Genomic DNA, 26392 nt, shown 5'->3' with positions numbered 1-26392 from the left:
TTTGGAGAGAGAGAGCAGGTCAGTTGAAAAATGAGATCAAACCAAGAAGCAATGTGAGAGGCAGGAGGAAATCCAAGAGAAATCAGTGTTTCTGAAGTCAAGAGAAAAGAAAGTATCCAGAAGGGAATGGTCGACAGTATAAATATCTGCAGAAAAACTGAAAAGAAGAGTATTAAAAAAAGATCACCTATTTATAAATAGTAAGATAATGCCCCATCTTCAGATGCACCAAGTAAGACAATAATCACATCCCAAATTAAAATTAATAAAAGGCAAGAAGGTAACCATAAAATGGTTTTAAAATAAATTCACTGTTTTAAATTTTTTTTCTTCTTACATAGTCACTAAGTAAGATGAATAAACTACCATTTGCGCGAGACATAAAGCTAGGAGGCACAGGCGATAGAACATGGGACCTAGAGTCAGGAAGATAAAAATTCTCGTATGCATCAGTTACCTCAATTGTAAAATGCAGATAATAAGAGCACATACTTCGCAAGGTTGTAAGGCTCAAATAATATTTGCAAAGTGCTTGGCTCAGTACCTAGTATATAGTAGGCACCATATAAATACTAGTTACAATTATTATAATACATTCCTAATTGTCCAATGCTATTCAAACTTAAAACAATGATAAAGCTGGAAACAGGATTAGAGAAAATATGACTTGCCACAATTCTACACAACATCATTACAGATTTAAATGACAGAGCTATCAAAGATTTAAATATGGAACAAGTATGTCAAAAAATACAAAACAAAATAGAAAGATGAATCTTGGCAATATAAAAAATAATTATCTACATTAATGGCAAGGGACAGGCACAGTGGATAGTGCCCTGGGCCTGGAGTCAAGAAGAACTGAATTCAAATGCAGTCTCAGACATTTACTAGTAAATATATATGAAACTGGGTAAGGCCCTTTGTAGTGTTCTCTTCTTTAAAATATAATGGTTCTCTGGGAGCAGGTTTCTTGGGGAGGTTTTCTGAAGGCAGCCTTAGTTGTAGTTCAAAGTAATAATCACCCAAACACAGCCAGCTGATAAAAACCAAATGTTTATTTTCTCTTTTCAAGTCTCGTCTCTTTCCTTGGGCCCAGGTAGCTTTCTTAGAGGCCTATCTTTCAGTGGAGAAGCAAAGGAAAGCCTGCCACCACGGTGGTGTGAGATGGGATGAATGAATCTGGTTCCGTCTCTGAAAGTAGGTTTCTTCTGAACTGACTCTGACTGCTCACTGAAGTTCTTTTTTATGCTCAGTGTAAAAGGCTGACTCCTCCTCCAAGAGAGTGGGATTGTAGGTTTCTGACTTATGAATCTCATACTGAATACTGACTTGTGAATCTCCCAAAAGTGTGAACTCCAATGAGTACTTAAATACATTAGTGAGCTAGAGAATTTGTTAAGTACTATGCTAAATTAGGCAACTGACATCACTTTGTAAGGATTCTAACAGCCCTTAACTCTGTTTTCCTCAGTTTCCTCATCTATAAAATAAGCTAGAGAATGTATTGCCAAGCCATTCCAGTACCATTACCAAGAAAACCCCAAATGGATCGCAAAGAAACAGACAACTGAAATGACTAAACAACACTAATGATCACAGGTTATCATAAAATTGCAACCCATAAAGCTTCCTTTGTATGAAATGCTCTAATCTTTACTCTCCAAATGTACTAATAATTATATTACATTATTTTTAAAGAAAAGAATATAATTTAATATTTTTGTAACTAGCAGAAAAAAATTTTTATATCTGCAAAACATTCTGGAAATACAGGAAGGACAGACAATGAGGCACAGATAAAGAAGCATTGGACTTTTAACCAGAAGAAACCTCACCATTGCAGTACCTCAAAAGTTTCCATCATCAAAGGAAAATAAGCTCTAGACTCTACATTCATACTTATGTATACATACTTGCACTTACTTACCTGTTGTTGTTTCTACAATTACGGCAGTTAACACACTCCAAAGGGTCAGTCTGGGGCAGTGCTGTATACATTCCACCGCTCTAGGTAAGGAAGTCAGTTGAAGAGAAGAGGAATGAAAAAAAGAAGATAATAAGTTATTAACTCAACCCTATCTACAAAACAGGTTTATGATAATATAATATCATAAGACAGATTTCAAGAGTGACACTCGGTAATCACGCAAAAAAATCTCCTTTATTGCTGAGATTTTACAAAGTGGTATTCTTTTACATAATACTAAAATAGTATTCCACAATTAAATGGAGTATTTTCCCAAGTATTTTATACTTATAAAAAAAAGTAAATAAGTGCAAGGTAGAATATGATCATCTCTCTTCTTTGTTTTGAATCAAATGTGGCCAGAATACATTTAATAATCACTTTCTATAAATGGCATCCTTCTACTTTTCAACCATATATGAAAGAATTTCATGTGATCTCAGTTGGGAGAGACTGGATATAAAAGTCTGTTGTTCATGTGATGTCACAAGATAAAATCTATCATCATTTTCCTATAATTATTATGATTAGGTTGGCTCTTCTGATTATAAGAATTTTGAAATACATTATATTTTTCCAGATGGAGTAGATTACTAGCCAGCAATGACTTGAAGGAGAGTGTAATATTTTGGTGTTGCTTTTGGCAGAAACTGCCCAGCAATTAAGCAAAACAACCAGATTCACACATATCTCATGGTGAAATACTTACTTTGCATTCATGATGACAAGAGTGGGAAATGATTCTAAGAGGTGGACTAAGCTTAGAGTTAGAATTCTACTTTGTGATGAAAAAGTCAAACTGACAATAATAAACTAAGTGGAAGAGGCTGAACTACACTTTACCCAAATCTAGCCTTGAAGGTTGGGGAAAGTTCAAGAACAATACTTTTCAATTCTAGTTGCCTCAGAAATGTCATTGTTAAGTAGAATATAAGGCCTTAAATTTCTCTCAGAGGCACATGGCCTCTAAATCAATTAGAAGCAGGAATTACTTTTTTCAAATGTAGGAGAGAATATGTTCTTTTCAGATTGCCTATGAAAATTTATAAGAGCTTCGAAAATGAAATTAACCATTTATATTATTATAGCTTCTAAATTTTTAAAACAGTATCATACTCATGAAGTCAGCATTAATTTATAAACACACGTGTGTAATATGTATGTGTATATGTAAATTCTCCTTCCAATCTGAAGAAGTATTTACAAAATAAAGGGAAAATATCTCAACAAAAACTAAAAAGTTTAAATTAAAGACACAGACTTCTAAGGAAATATTCCTATTGCAGAATCTACCACATAAATATCAACATATTATTCCAAAAACCAAACTACTTGGGTTTAATTACTAAAGCAAATAAGTAGCCCATTCTTTATAGAAACAGCATGTGATAATCAAACTTTAATACTGTCTTCTGTTTTCTTGGGCAATTTTCAGTAGCTCTAAGAACAAAAAGTGACAAAAATTTTGATAATTTCGGAAATAAGCCATCTGTTTCAACATGCAATAGTGAAATCACTATTCCTTTTCAGAAAGGAGATGCATTGAGGCAAATCAAATATTTTTTCACAGCACAAAAGTCTAGGTTACATATCTGTGATTTAAAAAAAAAAGACATTTAAATAAATATGTAAATTCAAGCTTAAAGCACAGCCTTATTAAAAGAGAATTTTATTTTTTGTAAGTTTGAAAAAAACAACCCTGTTATCTCCTCAAAATTTTGCTTGGTACAACTTATAACAAAATCATCAGTGTAGAAGCTTTTACTTGAAACAGAAAAATGGGAAATATATGAATGCTTATTTTAAGTAACTCAAAAATTTTCTGACAAAATAAGACAATATGAACTCATGATAAGCAATATAATAAATTTAATTTTCTAAGAGAATGAATCCATAGTCAGAATTCATATAGAATATGGCAATTATCTTATTCAAATTTTCACTACCAAAGTAGATCCAAATCACTTTTTAAAAGTAGCTTTACAACTGTTTCTTTCCTTATAGAAGGTTGTCAGTCAAGAATGTGATATGATAATATATTAAACAGGAAATAAGGGGGGAAAATGGTGAAACAATTTTATTAGCCTGGTCTGTATCCAGTAACATTTTTGTGGACTATCAAGAATAAACTCCAAAATCTATGCTCTAGAATTGCTCTAGATTAAAGTTTAATTATTAAATACAAATACATTAACTTGTAATAATTTGTACCTAACAACTTAAAATTAGAATTAGAAAGAAGAAAATGGTGACTACCCTGGATTACAATACTATCTATAGTACATTCCACTTAAGGGAACATGCAGTGCTTTCATGACCAAAAGCAAGATATGCTGACCCTTTTTCTATACCTTGGCACCTTGCTGTCCATAGAAGGCTTTTTCTTATAAGTAGAAATTCTCTTACATTCACTAAGTGGTGAGGGTGCTCATATTCCACATGAGTTCTGGTAAGGGAATTGTGTCCAGGGTAATGTCCTCCATTAACATTCCCATTCATTATCCCATTGACTCCATTGGGAACTTTATGGTGGAGATGTGGACAGCCATTGCTGAGGGTTCCATTGCTGATAAAGTTTCCATGGACACTGCCATTGATTCGACTTGTGCCAGGCAAAGTGGTGTATTCCATCACTGGTCCATTAATATCTGAGCCTTGATAAAGGTATCCTGGTGGGTCATATTCTGTTAAGAGAATGTGACAAGAATAAAAGTAAGACGCTGAAAAGGGTATCACTAAATTTTATTGATGAAAGTGACTAAACCAATCAGGATTTGTTTTTATTCATATTTATGCTGTATACATTTCTATGTACAAATTGCTTCCTCTCCCCTTAAAAAAGAATTATTTCATTCTTTGTACTTATATCCAATGCCTAGCAGAGATAATAAATATTTGTTGATTGATCTAGAATACAAATACTAACTGTTCTTTGCTTAGCATCTAATTTTGCCATGATAAAAGATGCAAAGAAAACTTTAAATAGTACTCTATAAGTTATTGCTTCAAAGCTCTACTATTTGGAAGACAAACACTGAACAAATTATCACTGTTTATTATTTTCATTACATACTGAATGAATCCTCTTGAATCAACTTTGAATTTCTTGATAGAATGACATAAAAGACTCAAAAAAATCCCCACAAACTGTGGAATATAGAAATACTCAAAGAAATACTGAGAAAAGATGCTTAAATTCACACAGATTTCAGTCTAGTAATGAATTAGCATTCAACAAAAAGGCTTTTTAATTTTTAGGTAACAAATTTCAAAACAAATATTCTAAAGATCTTTTAGAATCATCCAAGAAATAGTAAAATATTTCAAAAAGCAGCTTTCAAAGGAAGAAACCCAAACTATCCATGTAAACATACGAAAAAAATCTTTCAAATAAATAAAATAAATGTAAATAATAAAATAATATATATATGTGTGTATATGTATATATACATATATATATATATAATAAAATAAAAATAGTAAATAAAGAAAGAAATGTAAACTAAGATAACTCCAAGATTCTACCTCATACCCATTAGTTTGGCAATGATAATAAAAGAGGAAATTGATAAATATTAAAGGGGACCTGGGAAAATAAGTACATTAATGCTTTGTTGGTGGAACTGTGAATTAGTCTAGCCATTCTGAAAAGCAATTTTGGAACAATGCCTCAAAGTCACAAACATGTGCATACCTTTTGAGTTTGCAAAATCACCACTAAGAACAGATCCTCTCCACCTCAAAGAGTACAAATAAAAAAGAAAAGGACTCATATTCACCAAAAAAAATTGAAGTAGCTGTTTTCATAGAAGCAAAAAATAAAAACTAAAGAAGTATGCACCTATTGGGGAACAAACTGACATGAGTATGATGGAATATCATTGAATCATAAGAAATTACAAAATGGGCAGTTTCAGAATTTCTATGAATTGATACAAAGTGAAGACAAAACTAGAAAACAATTTGCATGTGATGTTATTATGAAGAAAAATCTGAAAGCTTTAAAAACTCTGATCAATGCAATGATAAACCCTGCTTCCAGAGGATTAAAGATGAAACCAGATAGCTGATGTACTTAAAATGCAGAAGGAGACCTAGAGTTCTGAAAATGACCAATGTGAAAATTAATTTCACTTAATTACAAATTTTGCTATGAAAGTTTTCTTTTCTTTTTGTTTCTTTTTTATTGTTCAATGGGGAAGGGGTACATTAAAAAATTAAGTGGGAAATTCAATTTTTTTCCAAAAAAGAAAAAAATTTATAAGTATAAATGAGGTATCAAAATGAAGTTATCTATCCATTTCCAAATAGTCTATATACCTCCTTGAATATTCTAACAATTTAGAGAAAATACAAAAATTATCTAAGATGAGAGAATCATCCTATTCTCTTTGTTAAAGAAATGTTACAAAAGAAAATGATAAACAATTCTAATATATATATATATATATATATATATATATATATACACACACACACACACACACACATCTATATATCTATATGTGATACATATGTATATGAATACACTTCACACCCATCTGGTCATATCAATCTGCTGTTATTGTTTGTTCTTCACTTTCAAAGAGGACTAATGACATCACAAGAGATATCTTGACTTGCTTCTGAATTGGATTTAAAGAAAGCAGTTGTGTACAATCATTAGTCTCTTTCTTCTAGAGTCACTGAAGCCTAGTTCAAGACAAAAATCAGGATGATTGGTAATAGCCTGGGATGCAGTAAATGATGTTGGCATCTTCAATATCTGATCTAAGAATTCACAGCTCCTGCTTCAGTTTCCTTCAAGGCCATTAGAACAAATTGTTCTCATTCAACCCATTCCACTGGGGAAAGTCTTTGCATGCTTGTGGTAGAACCACCTCCCCAAATTCACCAAGGGGACTGTAACCCTCCACCTGATTTAGCCCATCTGACAAGATGTTTACCAGGGTGTGGCCACTGTATATGCCAAAACATCTTGGAGTAACAGGTAAGATTTAAGTGCCAGGTGAATACCAAAATTGGATAATAGCATTGAAAAAAGTTCAGTAGCTTTCATACCACAGATGATAGTCTTCCTTGAACACTCACACATCCCCTATATTAATCTAGTAGGAAGCCTATCAACATTTCAGGCAGCATAAAGTACAAGGAAATGTATAAATGACACTGCTGAATCCACACAACTTATGACAGGGGAAAATCTTGTTAATTAAATATTCTCTGCCAAAAAGCAAGTTTTTCTGTGCTATAAATTAAAAAGAAAGTTCACTGCAAACAAAAATTTTAACTTCTGCCGATGCTGGCCATATCCCTGCTGGGCCTCTCTTCCCTTTTTAAATATTTCACTTTACTGGGGGGAGGACAAAGGAATCTAAATTAAAACTGTAAATTTCCCATATGATCTGGTCATCCTATTTAGTTAAAAGCTTGAAAAGGAAAAGGAGAAAGTGCAACGAAAAGGATTATAATCTGTTTCACAATGGTACCTATATAGTTATTTTGTATATAATCAATTAGCCTATAAGATTTTCATGGGGAACCCATTCAAAACTAAATTGTCCCCTAAAACCTTAACTTCATGAACAACTATGGATAACATTTAAAGTAATGGGACTGATTTTAAATGCTAGACAATCCAAACAATGGTACTTAGAAATTCTCTAGCACCTTCCTTTCTACTATAATGTTAACAAATGAAATTTGTAATACTAAGAAGATGGTCTGCTTGCTTCCTTATTGTTCCTCTCTGGTGGTCTAAATTGCCAATATTCCCAGGACTAAATCAATTATTTTGTTTAGGGGCAGGTTACTTTTGGCTTGTTTAGTATTGTTGATCAGAGCATTTATTTTTCCTGGGCAATTTAATGCTCTACTTATTTTGGCTTGCAAGTGAAAACAGTAAGAATAGTGATCTAACCTATTCTGAACTAATAGCTTTAAACATTTATATTTTGTACCACGACACTTAAATAAGTGTTGAAAGTGTTGATAAGTGTTGAAAGTCAATATTTATTCCAATAATACTTTCCTGCCCATCCTTTTTTGGAAAGAAAAATGAGTAACATTTAAATTACTTACTCTGTATGGTATTTTGCTGTCGATTCTTCCACAAGCACATGGCAATGAAAACCATGAGAATAAGCACCATAACTCCAAGCACACAGCCTACGATCAAATACAGCATATCACTGCTCCGGGCAGGACCCAGTGCTGGACCAACATTCCCTCCACCTCCAAAAGAGTTTGGAGGGGTGCTCAAGTCCTTGGTAGGATATTCTGAGGCCCCAGGAACTCTTTTCACTAATTGAAAAACAATGGAAAGCATGGTCTCAGAGTGCATACTCTCTGTGAAATGGTTTATTCATTGTAGGTTTGTATAAGAATGCAAGCGTGTCTGTTTACTCTTGTTAGTGAGATGATCTAATCACCAATGAGTCACAGAAAGGACTTAAAGTTAAAATACTTCAAGTCTCAAGACAATTTTAATCCTGAACAGCTTCGGCTTATAAAACTTGAAGAAAATCAAAAAGGAAAAAAAGCAGAAAAATATTATAAGCCTGTTTAGGACAATTTTTTTCTAAGTATAAGATACCAATTTAATTATTGAATAAATAATTTGCCAAATTAGTAAAATATATCAAATTTTTAAATAACTGTTAAGGAAAAAAGAATTTATTGCTATTTGACCTATACCAATCTGAAAATGTCCCAGAATGAATATTTTATATTTCCATAATATCATGAATGTTAAAAGATAGTTTTTAGATGAGAAAACTGATCAGAATGATCAATTATCAGAATGCAATTTTAAATATATTGAAAATAATGCTTCATATTAGAAAATCAAAAAAAGGAAAAAATCATTCATGTTCAGTAGTTCTGGGATAGTTGGGATATTTATTAATATATTAAATATTAAAATTTTGTTTTAAAAAAACAGTATAAATCAAAGTATTCTTCATATACTATTAACAGAGTGGGAAAAGGAAATGACACAAATGGTATTTATGAAATTCAAGATAACATCTAAATATATAAATCAGGCACTTATATATCCAATGTGATCTGCACTGATACCTCACTTATCTTGTTACCTCAGCTATCTGTAATATAACTGAGAAACAGGAAAAAGCTCAAAAAAAAATAGTAATGGCATCTTAAGTGGGCTAAGTAAACCTAGATTCAACTCATACTTCTGACAATGTAATCACAGGCAAAATTACTGCAGACAATTCTTTAAGGTGACAGTGACAACAGTAGCAGACATTCATATAGTGCCTTAAGGTTTGTAAAGCCCTTCACATCTAATTTGAACTTCACAACTGTGCTGTGAATTCTTATCCTCAGTTTACAGATAAGAAAACTGAGAATTTCACAAAATTACAAAAGGAATCCCCACTGACTTGTCTAAGAGGTCATGAAACTATTTAGGTGTTAGAAGCTGGATTGGACTTCAGGCCTCTGAGCCCAAGTTTGGCACTCTCCACACAAAACTGCAACCTCTGCTGGGATAATTATTATATATATATATATATATATATGAACTTATATATAAAATTACTATATAGTAATAATAATTATAGCAATACTGGGTGTCTATAATGAAGGCATCAGACAAACAGAAAAGGTTGTTTCCTATGCTTAGGTGGGTAAGGAAATGCATAATATTCTATAAAGATCATCATCTTCATAAATCATTAAAGAAAACTTTTGAGAGAATAAAGTATTTTCATTCAAAGCTAAACTAAGAAAAGTTTAAGTAATTAAAAGGGTAATGTCAAAATGCAATTAAATCAACCTCTTCACTGACTGATGTTGCTAGATAGATGAGGCATTACTGTGTATTTTATATTTGCACCATTACTATTCTTATACCATTATTATATTTTGTTTTTCTAATAGAGACTGTAAGCTTTTGAGGAGGGACTCTCTCTTTAATCTCCCATAATGACTAATATAACTGCTCTGTATCCAACAAAACTTGATATATACTAAGCACTTAAACAAAGACAAGTCTCAAAAGCTCTGTGTGAAATTTTTTCTTTTAAACCATGGCTTCTATGCATTTGTGCATTATTATCTTTTGTTTTTGAAGATGATTTGGCACTGAATTTATATGATGAAAGAGACAAGGTGATACTAATGGATACTTCTAACAATTTGAACTTGAGTATTTTAAAGTGTACAAAAGTATTTCCCTTATAACAATCCGACAAAATGAAGTGACATGTACAGGATCAAAAAGTAAACATCAAAGGCAAGACTCCAAAACCAATGTTTACCATATCTTGGTACTGGAAGGCCATGGGTTGGTTATTCTAATCCTGGGAAGTTTAACTGCCTCAGAGAAAAGCACAAAAAAAACCTATCTCTTACTCACCTTTAGTTTCACAGATCATTACATTGCTAAATTCACTTTCTCCCCCTTCATTAAAACATTGCATTTTAATGTCATAAGACGTTTCTGGCTGGAGGTGACCAATCATATGCCATTGTTTTGAACCTGGAAAGGAATGATATTATTTAAAATCAGACTTGTACACAATCACAGAGCCAGAACTGCAGAGGCTACACCAACTCTTACTTATATCATGAATTCTACCTAAAACATTATCAACCTCTAAAGTCCTCCTGTGATAGAGAACTGACTATCTCCTAAGGTTCATTCCATTTTTGGCCAGCTCTAATTGTTAGGAGGTTTTTTCTACCAATTGACCAAAAATCAAGCCTCCCACTAACTTCCTCCCTGCAAAGTACATATAAAGGAAATACTTAAATTTTCTTATTTCAATACTATTAACATCTATGCTTTTGTCAGTGAGGATATTCTCTTTATTGTAAAAGATAATGTGCCCTCTTCCATGACATTATATGTAACTTTTGAAAGCTGCTGGGAGCACTGTGGTGATGAGACAATATTATTATTTAATATTCAATACTCTTGGAAATTGTGCTAGTTTATCACAATGTCTATGATATTTACTAGTCACAAAAGACAAGCATTTAATAAATGATTTTTAAAAATTTTCTTGCTTTCTCAGCGAAATAAGTTAACAATATTTCTAATATTTTGAAACCAAATAGAGATGTGGAGAGTTTAGACTTAGAACTCAGGTTGTACAAAAGCCAAGCTTTGTAGTTTTGATACAGTACTATTAAGAAAACACTAGCATTACTTTTAAAAATGCTTATAGGATTATATCAGGATCAGATAAATATTTGGCTTTTCTGAATTCTTATTTCAGTCTTAAATCATACAAGAAAAAAAGGTACTCGTTTGTCCCTTTACCAGGAAGCATAAAAATAAGTAAAATCATTCTTCTTTACCTTAAATGACAACTTATATAGAGCAAGCAAAGATGTCTTATTAAATTCTCAAATCTCCAATTAGTTGCAGGCATATAAGATGAGCTACAAATAGGTACTTAATTTCTGAATGATAATGCTCAAATAAGCTATCCCTCTAAGGGAAAGACTAGGCTCTTTTCTTTCAGTTTTTATTCAGTCTCTTGAGTCAGAGACTCCAAGCCAAATAAGCACGGCTAATAGAATGATTCTGTTATCACTGGCTCACTGCCAACTCTTCATTTAGAAACTCTCCTAAACTGAGCACTTCAGTATAACTCACCCTCCATCTTTACTTTCATGGACTTGTGACAAATTTTAATAAATAGAGACCGTTCTTGGTGTGTTTAATTAACTGTTTGAGTACTTTTAATCCCTCTCAGAAAATGCTTCTTCCAACTGTTTCCACTGTTTCTTAGAAACTCAACTATACCACCTACTGATTTAAGGATTAATTAAAGAGTGAGTACACTACTCATGTAGCACACTCTCAAATGTGCACATGTACACACACATGCACGCGTGGACACACACACACACCCTCAAAACCTATTCAGCTTACAGGACTCAGGATCCTTTTTAATTCTACAGAGAAAAAAAATTTCTACCTGGAAACAACTGCCTTTACCAGATCACTAAACAAAACTCTCCACACATAGATATTCACATTTTAAAAGGATTAGGATCTGCTTGTTTTAGAATTAAGAGACTGAAAGGTTCATTCAAAAATAATTCTATGCCCCATTTGTAAATGGTAAGAGGGCTCAAAAGAATATTTACTTAAATGCTGGTTGAAGCTGGAAACTGGCCTATTCTTAAAAGCCAACATTTTTCCAAAGCCCTCCTCATCATTTCTCTGCCCTATAGAGTATCTTACCCTGGTCCTACTCCTACATCCTCATAAACATTCTTCTGAGTAATTATCACACCAGGTTTGAGGTTTCTATTTCACATCACTAATGGAAATAGAATGAGTAAAGAACTATGTTTCCTACAAAGAATTACCTAGAGAAAAATTTTAATCCATTCACTATATTTAATGTTAAGTTAATATTAAATTGTCATAATGAGTCATCTGGTAATAAATCCCATAGCACATAAGCATGAGATAGTCTATGCTTCTTTAATATTTGGGAATTGCATTTATTTGTTTATTTTGCATTAGCTGGTTTAATTTCAACTAGCATAATATTTATGGGGGGGTATTCTTTGTTACAAATAAATTGTAAAAGTTAAAAATTTACAATACAGAGGAAAGAACTAAGCAAAAATGGTTTAGAATGATTAATGCTTTGATTTATTCAGTACTTAAATACATCAGGCAAGATAAAAAATTTTTTTGATATTGTTTGATATCAAGAAGATCCATCTATTAGGACAGTTAACATGTGAGAGAATCTATCAGGAAGAACTACAGAGGTCACATAAGCCAATCTTTCCAATGCTAGAATAACTTCTAAAATTTCACTGACAGACAGATATAAATACATAAAAAGAATATTGCCAGGGACAGTCTGGTCTGTCTGGCAGGACAAGTTGTGATATAAGAAACAATAAGCAAGGTGTTTTCAGAAAACCCCAGACTTACATGAATAGCAATATTATATGATGATCAACTGTGAATGACTTAACTATCCTCAGCAATACAAAAATTCAAAATAATTCTGAAAGACTTATGATTAAAAAAAAATGCTATTTACCTTCAGAGAAAGTACACTATATTTTACTTTATTTTTCTGTGTTGGTTTTTTCTGTATTTTATTCCCCAACATGATTAATATGAAAATATATTTTGCATGACTGCATATATGTAACCTATAACAAACTGCTTACATTCTCAATCAGAGAGATGGAAGGGAGAAAATTTGGAACTCAACATTTTTAAAAATTAATATTAAAAACTTTTTACATGTAATTAGAGTAGGGAAAAAAGATAAGTCATTCCCCATGGCTAATCATTTTTAAACATTATGAAGTTCTTTCTTATTTTGAACTGACAATTATCTTTCTAAATTACTTGTTTCTGCCCTCTGAAACATATATTTGTTTTTTCCCTCAAAAGCCCCTCATATATTCAAACCTACCTATCACATTTTCCTAGTTCCTTGAACTCTTCCATATGGCATTCAGAATCCCTGCCATTAAGGTCTTTCTAGTGCCCTGTCACTTACTTAGTGATGTGTGTAAGTTAGGGCAAATCATTGTAGTTCCGTAAGTACAAGTTGAGAAATTGTGTGTGTGTGTGTGTGTGTGTGTGCGTGTGTGTGCATGTGAAAGAGAGAGAGAGAGAGAGAGAGAGAGAGAGTAAACATAATGATCACTGAGGTTTAATCCATTTTAAACACTCATTTTTAAATAATTCTCATAAATTTGCCACCTAGAACCAAATACACACTTCAGATATAAGACCAGTGAGGAAAACACTCAATGATACTATCACACCTCTCTCAATATGGAAATTCTATAGCTATTAATGTAGACTAAGAAAGCATCAGTATTTTGTTCTGAAGCAGGTGCATCATACTTTTGGCTCAAATTGAATTTAGAAATAACTAAGACCACTCATACCAGATCTTCTTTACAAGAATTTATCAATGTGTCATCTCTATTCTATTTTAAATCTAAATGTAAGCCTTAATGAACATTTATTTGACGGTTTCAATTCTCTAGAAAAAAATTACATGACAATGACTTAGGCACCATCTCACTGAAGATGACTAGATTTTATGCCATTGAAAAAAGATGGAAATGTTTATTTTTGTTCATTTAAGAAACACTTCTCATTGATCTCAGATTGATTCTAAATAGAAAGCAGGGACAGAAAAATAAAGAACCAGTGAAATAAAACAGGCAGATTTATAATGGAGCACAATGAAAAGATGTTGTCTAGAAAGAGAAGCCAGCTAATGTCCTTTTGTTTGCTGTCATGGGTTAATAGAACACAATTAAGGAATTAAAAGTAATAAATTTATGATTTTACATCTAAATTTCATTGGTAGGATTTAAATTTTTCCTTTAAACTGACAGAACATTCTGATGAGAAATAATAGCCTTTAAAACTCAAAAAGAACAAGTAAATTGTGAACAGAAAGTCAAGACACTTCTCAAAGGCAAAATAGAACAGATTTAGATGTCAGCCAATCACTTATACTTCTCTCTTAGGAACATTTTAATAGGCTGAGTTTAACTATAATAGAGTCACTGAGAAAAAACTGCTTTGGTATTTCTTAGTACTACATCTCCCATCTCCACAATCTCCTCAGAATTCTTTCTTGGTCCTTAAGTCTAAAGAATAGACTTAAAAGGACTTACCTTCTACAACATCCCTCTTATAATCACTGTCATTATCACTATCTGTTGGTCGATAATAGATATAGAATCCTTGGATAGGTGTGTTATTGTTGCTTGAAGGAATGTACTGAAAAACAGAAGGAAAGACTCAGCAAAGATGAAACAGAAGTTTTATATTTATGAAATTTCATTTTCATTTATTTAATGTTTTTCTGGTTTTATCTTTCTATTACGTTGCTTGTACTTTAGATTAAAATGTAATAAAAGGAAATCGGCTTAGAAGCCTACCCTGCTGCAGGGTTGAAACAAGAACAACAACAAAATAAAACAATTCACTCTACTAAGCTCAACAGCATAAAAGTACATCTGGTTTCAAATTATTAAACCACTAAAGAGTAGTGAACAGAATATTTGGAAGGGAACTAAAGAGAAAGGCATTTCATTTTCAGTACTATGTGATTTTAAAAAGCTATTTAAAAGCTCTATGCCTCAGCTTCCCCTCAATAAAAAATTCAAAGGCCTCTTTATCTACAATAGAGTTATCACAACTAACTACAAATACAACCAAAACAGAAAATTTGCTAAAAAGATGATGTTGCTACTCACTGTCCATTTCAACATAATCTGGGTATCACTGACAGCTTCTGTATATGTGATGTGAGGTCCAGCAACTGGACGGTTGGAAAAACGGTTGGGAAATCCAGCTACTTGATAAGGGCGAGATGCAGAGCTTCGAAAACTCTCACCATAATGGTTGATAGCAATTACTCTAAATTTGTACGTGGAGCCTTTTGAAAGGAAAATACATAGCTTAGAAAGTCATGAACAGCTAATAGAAGACAAAATACAATTTATCATTAAACATAAAAAAAAAGTTTCCTTAGGCTACTGTCTTATTTACCTGGTTTCTTTCAGACAGCCTCAGGACAAATAGGTAATGCTCTAAAGAGAGTCTCAAAAAAAAGACAAGGGTTCTAAATATAGCTTGTTAAGTTTTGCCAAACTTTTGCAAACATTAACTGGAATTAACAGAATGAGTGCCATCATCAGAACCAGGCAATTTTAGTCAAATTTAGTCAAAGAAAATTCTTTTTTTTTTTCCTGTTAAATCTAGAATGATATAAAAGACTGATGTGAAACAGATGTCTGGGTTAAAGTACCTGGTTCTAAGCTACGCACTTCCACAGAAAGTTTGGAAGGTGGAATGTCTTCAGCTGCCACCAGCCAGTCACTATTCTTCATCCTTTTATATTCAACCTTGAAAGCAGTGATGGGAGAACCTCCATTTGCCCGAGGAATCCAAGTGACATATACAGAAGTCTCTGAGGCAGTAGAGATAGTAGGTCGATCTGGTGCTTCTGGAACTAGAAAAGGAAATACAATAGCAAACAACTTTTGAACATTCACAGTAATAGGCTCCAAGATGATTTGAATAATATAAATAAGCCAGGAACCTTACTTTTTTCAATATTCTGGACCTCTATTCTCATTAAATCTTTTATCACAGTTGTCAACCAATGGTAAAATTGACAAGTTTTATCTTGCAATCTTTCCTGACCTCTTACTCAAACTACTAATAAAAATTTTGATGCTCCAAAGGCAAGAAACAATAACAGAATCAGAAGTCACAAACTGTCTATAAACTAGTTTAAGTATTGTCTAATAAAAGGAAAATTGGTAGGATGAAATCATTTTCACCATATTATTTTAGGTTTGTGGACAAATATTGCTAAAATTCAGCAGTTTTTATTTGGCTTTTTAATATTAAACGAGGCGATGATTTAAGTCATTAAATATATTATTTCCCTTATGCTAACAAAAAAGTATACAGTGAAAAAATTTCTGTTAGAGCACCCGTAACTATAGTGCTATGCAGACAAATGTGCAGATAGAGCATCTTACAAATATACAGAAGTGATAGTCTAAGAAAACATGTGAATTGGTAAAAACCACAAAAAGATGTATGTTAACATTTTCTTGAAAGTTATTCTATCTTAACATATGGATACTTATAGAGTCCGACTTATTCCATAAATTGCTTAAAATATAAAAAAAGAACAAACTCACACAGGCAAATTTTATCAATACTTACTGGACTTGCTTCAAATTAGAAAGCAATGGAAACAGAAAGTGAATAAAATTTCTGTTAGTAAATCTGATATTTTATAAAAAATACCTGACCTTCATTTTATTAACATATGTAAGACTAAAGCCTATCTAGGAAGATATACAAAACACATAAGCAAACTATTAAAGAAAATACAAAGGAAAAATACATTTTAACAATACCATGCCCAAAGAGACCTAAAGACTACATTTGAATAAGTAGGATAGGGAGAGAAAACATTCAGATGATAGTTTTGAATATAAGGAATTCTTCTTAGATATAGATATACAGTAAAGATTTTCAGACAGCTGAAGCCTTTCAGAAGGCTACTATACCAAAAGTAAAAGCAAATTACTAAAAAGAAACTTGCTTATATATAAGAGAAGCAGTTAAATTCTAGAAGACAGATTCAAAATTGTGAAGGTTTACACACTGTATATACAATCAGCCCATAAAAGATAGAAAGAATACAAGTGAGAAGTTTGCAAATTTGCATTGGTAGGTACGGAAATTTTATGCCTTTCACAGGGGTCAAGCCACAACAAATGCAAATTATGTTTCAGCTGTGGGGCCAGTGAGCATCAACATTTAATCATCAAGATGCAACCTGACCAAATCTTTATATCAAAGACTGTTAATACCCATAAGATTAGATGGGGCATTCACTTAATTTTTCAACAGGAATAGTTTCAAACATGGAATCTCTTAAGAGCAAGAAAATGTTAAATTTTATCATAGCAAAGATAATAATTAAAAGTGTCTCTAAAAAGAAAAGAGGCATTAAGATGACTGCTGTAGGAATTAGATGCAAATTAACAATTTTCAATTATTTTCTTTTTCCAAATAACAGCCATAAAATCTGATGAGTTTTGAAGTTGGATAACCTTTTAGATTTTTATATATGAATTCACTTGAACAGTACAAAAGACAAAGGGTTACCAATAATTATGCACAACAATGTGATAATCCAAAGAAAAAAAAACAAGGACAGAAATTGAAAATGTAGCATATTACAAACATTACACAACCAACAAAAGTTTAAGTTGAAATAAATCAGCTAATAAGATAACTCACTTTATTTGATGATATAAAATGAACAGAAATATAAATTAAATGTTTACCTCCACTATGCCTGGAGGGATCTGTAAGCACCACCCCGAAATTGCTGTTGGTCCCCTCAGAAACAACAGGATGTTTAGGGATGCCCACCGGTGGAGAGGAAGCCTGGGTGTTTTTTGATGATGATGTTCTCTCTATCAAGTTTATGAAAAATATTATGAGCTCAAAGAAAGAAATTCTGGAAAATTCCAACTGGATTATGTGCATACAAATATTTCTTCTTTATTAAATGTATAGTGTTAATAAATTTTAATTTTTAGCTCATGGAATTTGGTTTTAAATATCTGGGTAATTTTGAGGTTCTCTGGAAGTAATAACAAAAGAAAGTTAATATACTTTTACCATTTACTACTTATGTAATCTTGAGTAAGTTATTTTCCTCCTCTGAGACTCAGTTTCCTAACTTGCAAAACAAGTTGGAAAAAATAATATGCAATGACCAAGTCACATAATGATGCATTCAGAAGGCTCATGACTTATTAAAAATCTCATTACTTATTCAGTTTTATTTTAATAGAATTAAGTCTCAAATCTAGAAATCAAAATGTGTTATCAAATATCTTCTGATAAGTGCCTCTTCAGCAAGATGCCAAAAATCTCAAAATTAGAAAAAAATAAAATTGGTTATTTTAACAACTAAAAAGTTTATTGGTACTAAGTAGCATGAAAGTCAAAAATTTAAAATTACTATGAATTACTTGATAAAATTCATTACAAAGTTGTGATATGTTCTGATAAAATAACATGTTTATACACACTAATAATTTATCTTTCATCAAAAGCCACCTCAGGGTAATAAACACTGTTAAAATTTAAAATTTTTCATGGGACTGGGGAGGGGAGGAGAAGAGAAACTATCTCATGGTAATTGTTTCTGTGCCCTCCCATATATAGGCATCATGTTATATAGGCTTAGCTAATTGCTAATAAAATAATATATAGTTATTCCATTCCTCAAATAACAGGGAGCAGGCCTGTTACCTTTGCTAGTTCGGAAGGTAAGCATGGCAGGCTGTCCTTCCCCTGCTGCACTTCTTGCTACCATTAAGACTTCATAAAGACTGGATGGTTCCAGTTCTGTTAGGTGGAGTTCATTTTCACTTCCAGGAACTCTAACTGTGTGCCAGTTTCCCACTAAACCAACTCCATCATCCAGCTGTATAAGAGGAAAATCAAAGGTAAAAAACAGTATCCAGGTAAGAGAGAAAGGCTGATGGGGAGAGGAAAGGGGAAATCCAGAACAGAAGAACATTTTTTCCTCTCATTTCAGTCAGTATTAAGCATTTGAACTAAGAACTGTACCTCAAACAACTCAGAAGAGATGTGGCATTTGGTAAAGCATCTGCAGAAAGGGAGACAAAAACCCTTTTCATACTATGTAGAAAGGATAAGTAAAAAAGGAGATCCAGTAAGATCGGTCTTCTTAGTTAAGGATTCATTGAGTTATAATTAGTCATAAGGAAATATGAATTAACTATTTTTTCCAGAATTATTAAACTTATTCAAATTAGAAAGAGAAGATTTTCAGATACTAGTATAACTAGTTAAACAATCTATTAGTAGTAGTAGTAGTAATAGCAGGACTATGAATAACAATATGTCACTTTATAGTACTTTAAAATTTACAAAGTGCTTCAAAAAGTACTAGTTAACTAGAGATTTCTCCTATGATTAATCAGGAGTTATGTCTTGAACATTTAATGCAATAAAAATTGATTTCTTTTTTATATCATATTTTTTCAGGGAACTTGCTTGGCCCTGAAAACAAAGAGAAGAAATTTTTTCATTTCATTTTAATGCATGATCCAAGATGAAAACATTACCAAAATCCAAATGAAAAGGGCTCAGACTTCACACCAAATTCTCTGGCCTCTTTTGCCAGATCATTAGCTATGTCACACTCACTGAGTGTTTTACAAGATTCTAGGTTCCTGTTTTTTCTTTTACAATCTCTCACTTGTGAGAACTCCATCAGTTCCCTGGATTCAATTACCATCCATCATTAGCAAATGACTTCTGGGTTATAGATACAACCTTAGTCTCTCCCCTAAGCTCCAGTTCCCAATGACCTATTGGGTAGTTTCAATTGGATCTACTGCAAGTATCTCAAACTCAACCTATCCAAAATAGAATTTTTACGTTCTTTTCCTTTTCCCAATCCACCCTACTTCCAAACTTTTGTTTACAGTCACCCAGGGTCACAAACTCCCTTAAATCTATCTCTACTCCAATACATCCTTCCCCAATCTGCAAATGAAATTTCCTAAAGCACAGGTCTAACCATTTCATCATGTACCTACTCAGTAAACTCCAGGTAAGGTTTCCTATGACCTCCAAGACCAAATGCAAATCCTTCTATTTGGAATTTAAAGGCTCTTCAGAAACTACCAATCCTTTCTTACTTTTCCATTCTTCCTGGACATCTTGTGCATTACTTCCCCTTCTAAATAATATGTGGACCAGCCATACTGACCTCCTTGTGAGTTCTTACACAGCAATGATATCCTGTCTTCATATTTTTGTTCTCTACTCTTGGAACATTCTCTTTCCTCAATTTTCTCTCTCTTGGAATTCCTGGCTTCCTTCAAAACTTCAAGCCTGAAATCCTATATGACTTTATTGATCCTCCCCAGGTGCTAGTGCCTTTTCCCTCCCAAAATGACCTTGCATTTGTTTTGTATATGTGTCATATGCATTGTATTTATGTCCAGAATGTACTTATTATGGAAGATCTTTGAAGGCATAGTTTATCCCAAGTAATTAGCACCATACCTCATATAGAGTAGTCATTTAATGAATGCTTGTTGGCGGATGACTCCCAGAAACAAACTTTCAGTTCTAATGTTAATTGTTACTCCTATGTTCTCAATCTTCCTATCATCTTCATCAGCTGGGGATGTTCCTAAGCTAGGTCTTGCTTTTTTTTTTTTTTCTTAAATTAGTGTTTAGGAGAACACATCTGTGTTCTATAAACTATTTTGAAATATGGTAAGATATAAAAAGAAAAATATGAGAGATGAAAAACAAACAATTACCTTTCGATATTTTACAAAGTAGGCATTGATGGGTAGTCCACCATCTTTCCCTGATCTCCAAATCAGGTTGTAAGCATCTGGTTTGTGGGTCTGTGGGGGGCTCAGGATGATGGGGGCATCAGGAGCAGAGAAACTACTGGTATTTCTCTCTACTGATGCCTCTGTTGTGTTGGAATGTAACTTCATTGGAAAACTGCTCAAAGGCCCTGCTGCAAAATCATCCTTTTTAAGTCCATGACTCTGTGTGGCATCAATAGGTGTAACTGTTTCAGCTTTGGTGCTTGTTTCAAAAGGAACTGCAGAAAAATTTAAGAAACAAGGAAGGAGATTATGTATGGCAAGAGAAATTTTAATCAAAATTCATAACTTCAAAGTGTGTTACCCAGTCAAAAATGCATTTTATTGCCTACTCTGCAAATATTACTGCAATTTGAGAAGAAAGCATTAAGACTGACAACATCTGAATACCAACTCATTTTCTAAAATTCTGGAATTTGTTCATCTAGTTTTTTAGTTTCTTCTGAGAACAAGGAATGCTTAGGAAGAACAGAAGAAAGTAAAGACATAGAGGGAGATGAAACCAATATCTTTCTGTAGACTTTTCTCTGATCACAGGTATGTGATTAATATGAATATAGCATATTTGATGCCATTAATTAGAGTCTCTCTCATTCTATGTATTAAATGAGAATGATACACTAATGAGAAAAATACCCTATATATTATATATATTACTTCTAAATAATTAAGACTGAACATTTCTGTAGTTTCAAGTTGAGATATTTTTATTCCTTCTTCTCTAGAGAATAATCTAAAAAGAAAGTTCCTAAAAAAACTGTAGCAGAAATGTATAAAATGAATAGGAAAATTGAATTTATTTTAAAATATTTAATTCTCCAACTATTTATTACTCCATGTTGCCACTTCCCTAAATAATTTAATATTTATGTTATAATCATTTAACCATATCTTCTTCTACCTCTATAAAAGTGAATGCCTGTTCCACCCATTTGAAAATTGTTTTTAAGATAAAATGAGAACATGTATATAAACACTTGAAAAAGTGCCATAAAAGATTCAGATGCAAGGGGTGGTATGTATAACACCTATTATATTGTAGGTACTTAGTTTATATTAAAAGATGAAAAACTAAATTAAATTATCTTTTAATAAAGTTTATAATGAAATCTTAAGTCTTGAATAACAAAGATTAATTTATAGCAAATAGGAGTTGAAATATAACACTCATGAAGTTGAATATTGTAGCATTCAAAATTTTCCCATACCACTGAGATGTAGTGTTTTACCATGACACTAAAAACCACTTCCCAGCGGTGGACTACCCAAAGAATCACTGAAAATAGTAACGGTAAAAGGTTCTCTCCTTCCTCACCACCCTAAGCCACAGCTAATTATCTCCAGTGGCTAAAGTCTAGTTTCCTATACTAACTCACACTCATAACCACTAGTCTACATTCTGACTCACTACATAAACACAGTTGTTCCAAAAACAATATTCCTAACTTGTGTCTGCAAACTTAAACTGCTTCTTCTTTTTTTAATTGCTTAACTTATTTTTTTAAATTAATTTCTTATCTTCTTGGGTGGAGAAATCTCAAGTGATAATTTTTCTTTCTCAAAGAGAGTTGACTTTATGTTATTGATCCTTCTCTTTCCAAATTCTCTACTAGAATCTTGTCTTACCACAAACCTGACTTCAAAGTAGAAAAGAAAACATGTTTCCTCCTAAAAAGTAGCTTCATAGAGAAGTTACTCTGCTGTTGGCATTTGACAGAACTTCCAAGGGATTCCAAGCACCTGTACTTATCCCTTCAAGTTTTACCACATTGTGGCATTATTTTTTCAAGCTTTTGGCAAGTCAATTCTCATCCAGAATCATCACCACCAACTTTCTCTTTGACCTGACATCTATTTTTCACCTCCCTGAACATTTTAAGAATTGCTCTGCACACATTTGGATTTACCAGTTAGATACTTATCTAGTCAGCATTTTGATAAGTCTTTAAGAATAATTTGCCTGCAACTAATTATTAAATTACTTCTTACCTTGTGAATGTCAGTTCTAACTTCACTTTCTTTTTATGCAGCTAAATATTCTCTTTATATGTCTGCAACATCCCAAATAGCACTTTTTCTTGGCCCTGTCCTTAGCAACTTCTACTGAACTGAACTTGAAGTTTTTGTTAGCAGCTGTAATTAAAGCTTTACATCCTCTTAATCCTGACACTTGAGATTATACTACTGCTGCTAATTATTAGCAAAAGAATTAGAGGAAGGGAGTTAAACTTCAATCAGATCATTATTTTGCAATCTAGAATTAAATAAGTGTATTATCCATGCAATCTGACAAATATGGTGATAGAGTTAATGAAACCAGTGTTCAAAACCTTAATTGAGTAACTTTGAATTTTAATTAAGTCCTTTGGTTTTCTATTTAAGTATTTACTTATACTTAAGTATTTATTTTTATTTAAGTATTTAAGTATTATAAAGTATATATAATACTTTAAGTATTAATAAGTATTTACTCATACTTTATTGAAAACTGAGAATTCTTAAGTGACACACACCAAAGAATCATAAAGAAAAGAAGAATAATAACCTCTTGATGTAATAATTTTCTATAATAAACAACATTAACAAGCATTTAGTAAGCTTTCCTTTGTGCCAGGTGGAAGAAAAACACCTACACAGAAATTGTCTGAGTAGACCTTACCTCGATGGTCCTTCTAGAAATAATCTGTTAATCTTCTAGACCAGGGGTCCTCAAACTATGGCCCGCGGGCCAGATGCAGCAGCTGAGGACAGTTATCCCCCTCACCCGGGGCTACGAAGTTTCTTTATTTAAAGGCCCACAAAACAAAGTTATTGTTTTTACTATAGTCCGGCCCTCCAATAGTCTGAGGGACAGTGAACTGGCCCCCTATTTAAAAAGTTTGAGGACCCCTGCTCTAGACTTTATATATCTGGTCAAGAATTTACTGGTGAAAAGTACATTCTTAAGAATGATTTATATTTCTTTCCATCTACTTCAATTGTCTTTCAAGTTTCATAAAACATAATATTTTTCATTTTTGCTTTAATATAGAAGGGTTCAAGAGGCTATAAGGAATAACTACCAAAAAACCTATTAAGAAAAGTTCCCCCATACAACCTTTCTTAGAAATCGAAAAATTAAATTCTGGTAAGAAGTCAATTCGTATTCTTGGGCTTAATGTGAATCAGATTTTTGTATGCTAGTATATCAAAAGTAGAGATTGAGGGGCTGCTAGATGGCACAGTGGACAGAACACCGGCTCTTAAGTCAGAAGGACCTGAGTTCAAATGTAGCCTCACTTAATACTTCCTAGCTCTGTGACCTTAGGCAAATCACTTAACCCCAACGAGAGAGAGGAGAGGAGAAGAAGGGGGGTGAAGGGGGAGAGGAAGAAAGAGAGAGAGAGAGAGAAGAAGGAGGAGGAGGGAGGGAGGAGAAGGAGAGAGGGAAGGAGGAGGGAGAGAGAAAGGGAAAGGGAGGGGGAGAGGGGGAGAGAGGGAGGGAGAGAGAGAGAAAGAAAGGGAGGGAGGAAAAGAGAGAGAAGGAGGGAGGGAGGGAAGGAGAGAGGGAAAGAGGGGGAAAGGGAGAGAGGGGGAAAGGGAGAGAGGGGGAGAGGAGGAGAAAGAGAGAGAGAGAGAGAGAGAGAGAGAGAGAGAGAGAGAGAGAGAGAGAGAGAGAGAGAGAGAGAGAGAGAGATTGAAGCCAAATTATTTCCTATTGGTCCAAGTACTAAGCAATACCAATTTAGATACCACCTTAGTCTGAAAAGATGGAATCCTCATGTCACAAAATATCTTACAATAAATATATTATTTATTATATTATACAATATATGTATAATTATATATTATAATTTATATTAATATAGTCTTAAAATAAATAACTTATAATAAATCTTATCACATAATATCTTCTTCCTTCCCTCCACACAAAAAAATTAAAAGGCATTAAATAAAAAACAAATATCATGGCAACTCACCAACGGTAAGAAATGCCTCTGACAATGCAGAACCATGTTCATTTGTGGCTTCACAGGTATATTTCCCGGCATGCGCCATTGTTACAGCCTGAATATATAGGGAACTTGATCCAGCTCGAGACATGATGAAGTAAACAGGCTCTAATGTGACATCTCCAGATTTTGTTAAGTGTGATTTTCGTGATTTAGAGCGAAGTACTTGTGATGGATGGCTGGTTATCAAACCACGGCTGTCATACCAACGAATAACAGGAACTGGCAGCCCAGTGGCATTGCAGGATAAAGTGACAAAGTCACCCCCTATCACTTTTGTGCTTGTTGGGGGTGTTATTATAATTGGCTTGAATCCACTGCCTATTAAAAATACAATCCACATACAGAATTTAAGAATACTATCAAAACCCATAGAAAAGTAATGCTAATAGTTATATCTCCTACACAAGTAAAATGTCCATTAGAGAGAGAGAGAGAGAGAGAGAGAGAGAGAGAGAGAGAGAGAGAGAAGGAAGTAGGGAAGGGGAGGGCGGAAGGAAGGGAAGAAGAAAGGGGGGAGGGAAGGAAGGGAGGAAAGAAGGAAGGAACGAAAGAAGGAAGGGAGGGAGGGAGAGATAGAGAAAGAGAGGAAAGGAGAGAGGGAGGGAGGAAGGAGGAAGGGAAGGAAGAAGGAAGGAAGAAGAAAGAGAGGGAAGAAGGAGGGAGAGAGGGAGGGAGGGAGGGAAAGAAGGAAGGAAGGAAGGAACAAACATAGATATAGCAATGTAGTGATAGCTTTTTAACAGGCAGGCATACTAGTCACATATTTGACTACTGCAAACGTAGACTATGAAAACGTACTTCTGTCAACAAAAATCTCACACATTAAATGTAATATATTCTGTGAGAAATACAGAATCAAACCTGATTACTCAAGAAATGATCATATTTTTCATCTAAATTTAGTCAAACTACTAACAAGAGTTGAACTGGCCAGATTAAAATGTGTTAAGACAAAAACAAAAAACAAACAAACAAACAAAACTAAAAACACATGACCATTTTGTTTTACACAAGAATGCAAATCTATAAAACATTTGAAGATTTCTTTTTTTAATTCCAAAGTAACTTTTTGCCTCTTTTACTCCCAGGTCTCCAATTCTACCTCAACTTCTGAACTGGCAATGAGGACTTTTTCAGAGTGAATCCACAATGAAATACTGATTAACATTGATGATCTTTTCCCCACATTTTTCTCCTGGTGCCTTGTCCCTTTCAAGCTCCCCCAATAACCTGCACAATGAAACATCCTCTATGATTTCAGCTATGGAAATGTATTTGAAATACCTAAAATGAGTTTTTCATAAAATAGAAAAGAATCACAACTTCTTTAAGTATGACACTTTCTGATAAGGTTTCTTAATCCCATAACTTAATCAGAAATTAACTCTGAAGAATCAAAAAGGAAAGGATCTGCTCCTATTGTTTTATTAGCTTCTTTTAGTAAAAGAGA

General features: G+C 33.1%; 1 protein-coding gene across 1 annotated transcript in view; it reads right to left on the bottom strand.

The window, feature by feature from the left end:
• The window catches only part of CDON (cell adhesion associated, oncogene regulated), a 55575-nt gene that overhangs the window by 20779 nt on the left and 8404 nt on the right, over positions 1 to 26392 (bottom strand). The window contains exons 7-17 of the mRNA XM_051986724.1: positions 24907 to 25260; positions 20870 to 21165; positions 18816 to 18990; positions 17837 to 17968; positions 15769 to 15972; positions 15215 to 15396; positions 14630 to 14735; positions 10353 to 10475; positions 8051 to 8272; positions 4376 to 4653; positions 1931 to 2010 (exon numbers count right to left, since the gene is read on the bottom strand). Coding sequence (XP_051842684.1) covers positions 1931 to 2010; positions 4376 to 4653; positions 8051 to 8272; positions 10353 to 10475; positions 14630 to 14735; positions 15215 to 15396; positions 15769 to 15972; positions 17837 to 17968; positions 18816 to 18990; positions 20870 to 21165; positions 24907 to 25260 — 2152 coding nt within the window. The remainder of the gene's footprint in view (positions 1 to 1930; positions 2011 to 4375; positions 4654 to 8050; positions 8273 to 10352; positions 10476 to 14629; positions 14736 to 15214; positions 15397 to 15768; positions 15973 to 17836; positions 17969 to 18815; positions 18991 to 20869; positions 21166 to 24906; positions 25261 to 26392) is intronic.

Source organism: Antechinus flavipes, chromosome 3, assembly GCF_016432865.1.
Source record: "Antechinus flavipes isolate AdamAnt ecotype Samford, QLD, Australia chromosome 3, AdamAnt_v2, whole genome shotgun sequence".
NCBI classification, from domain to species: Eukaryota; Metazoa; Chordata; class Mammalia; order Dasyuromorphia; family Dasyuridae; genus Antechinus; species Antechinus flavipes.
The sequence above is the reverse complement of the archived record's forward strand: the minus strand, read 5'-3'. Positions and strand labels throughout refer to the sequence as shown.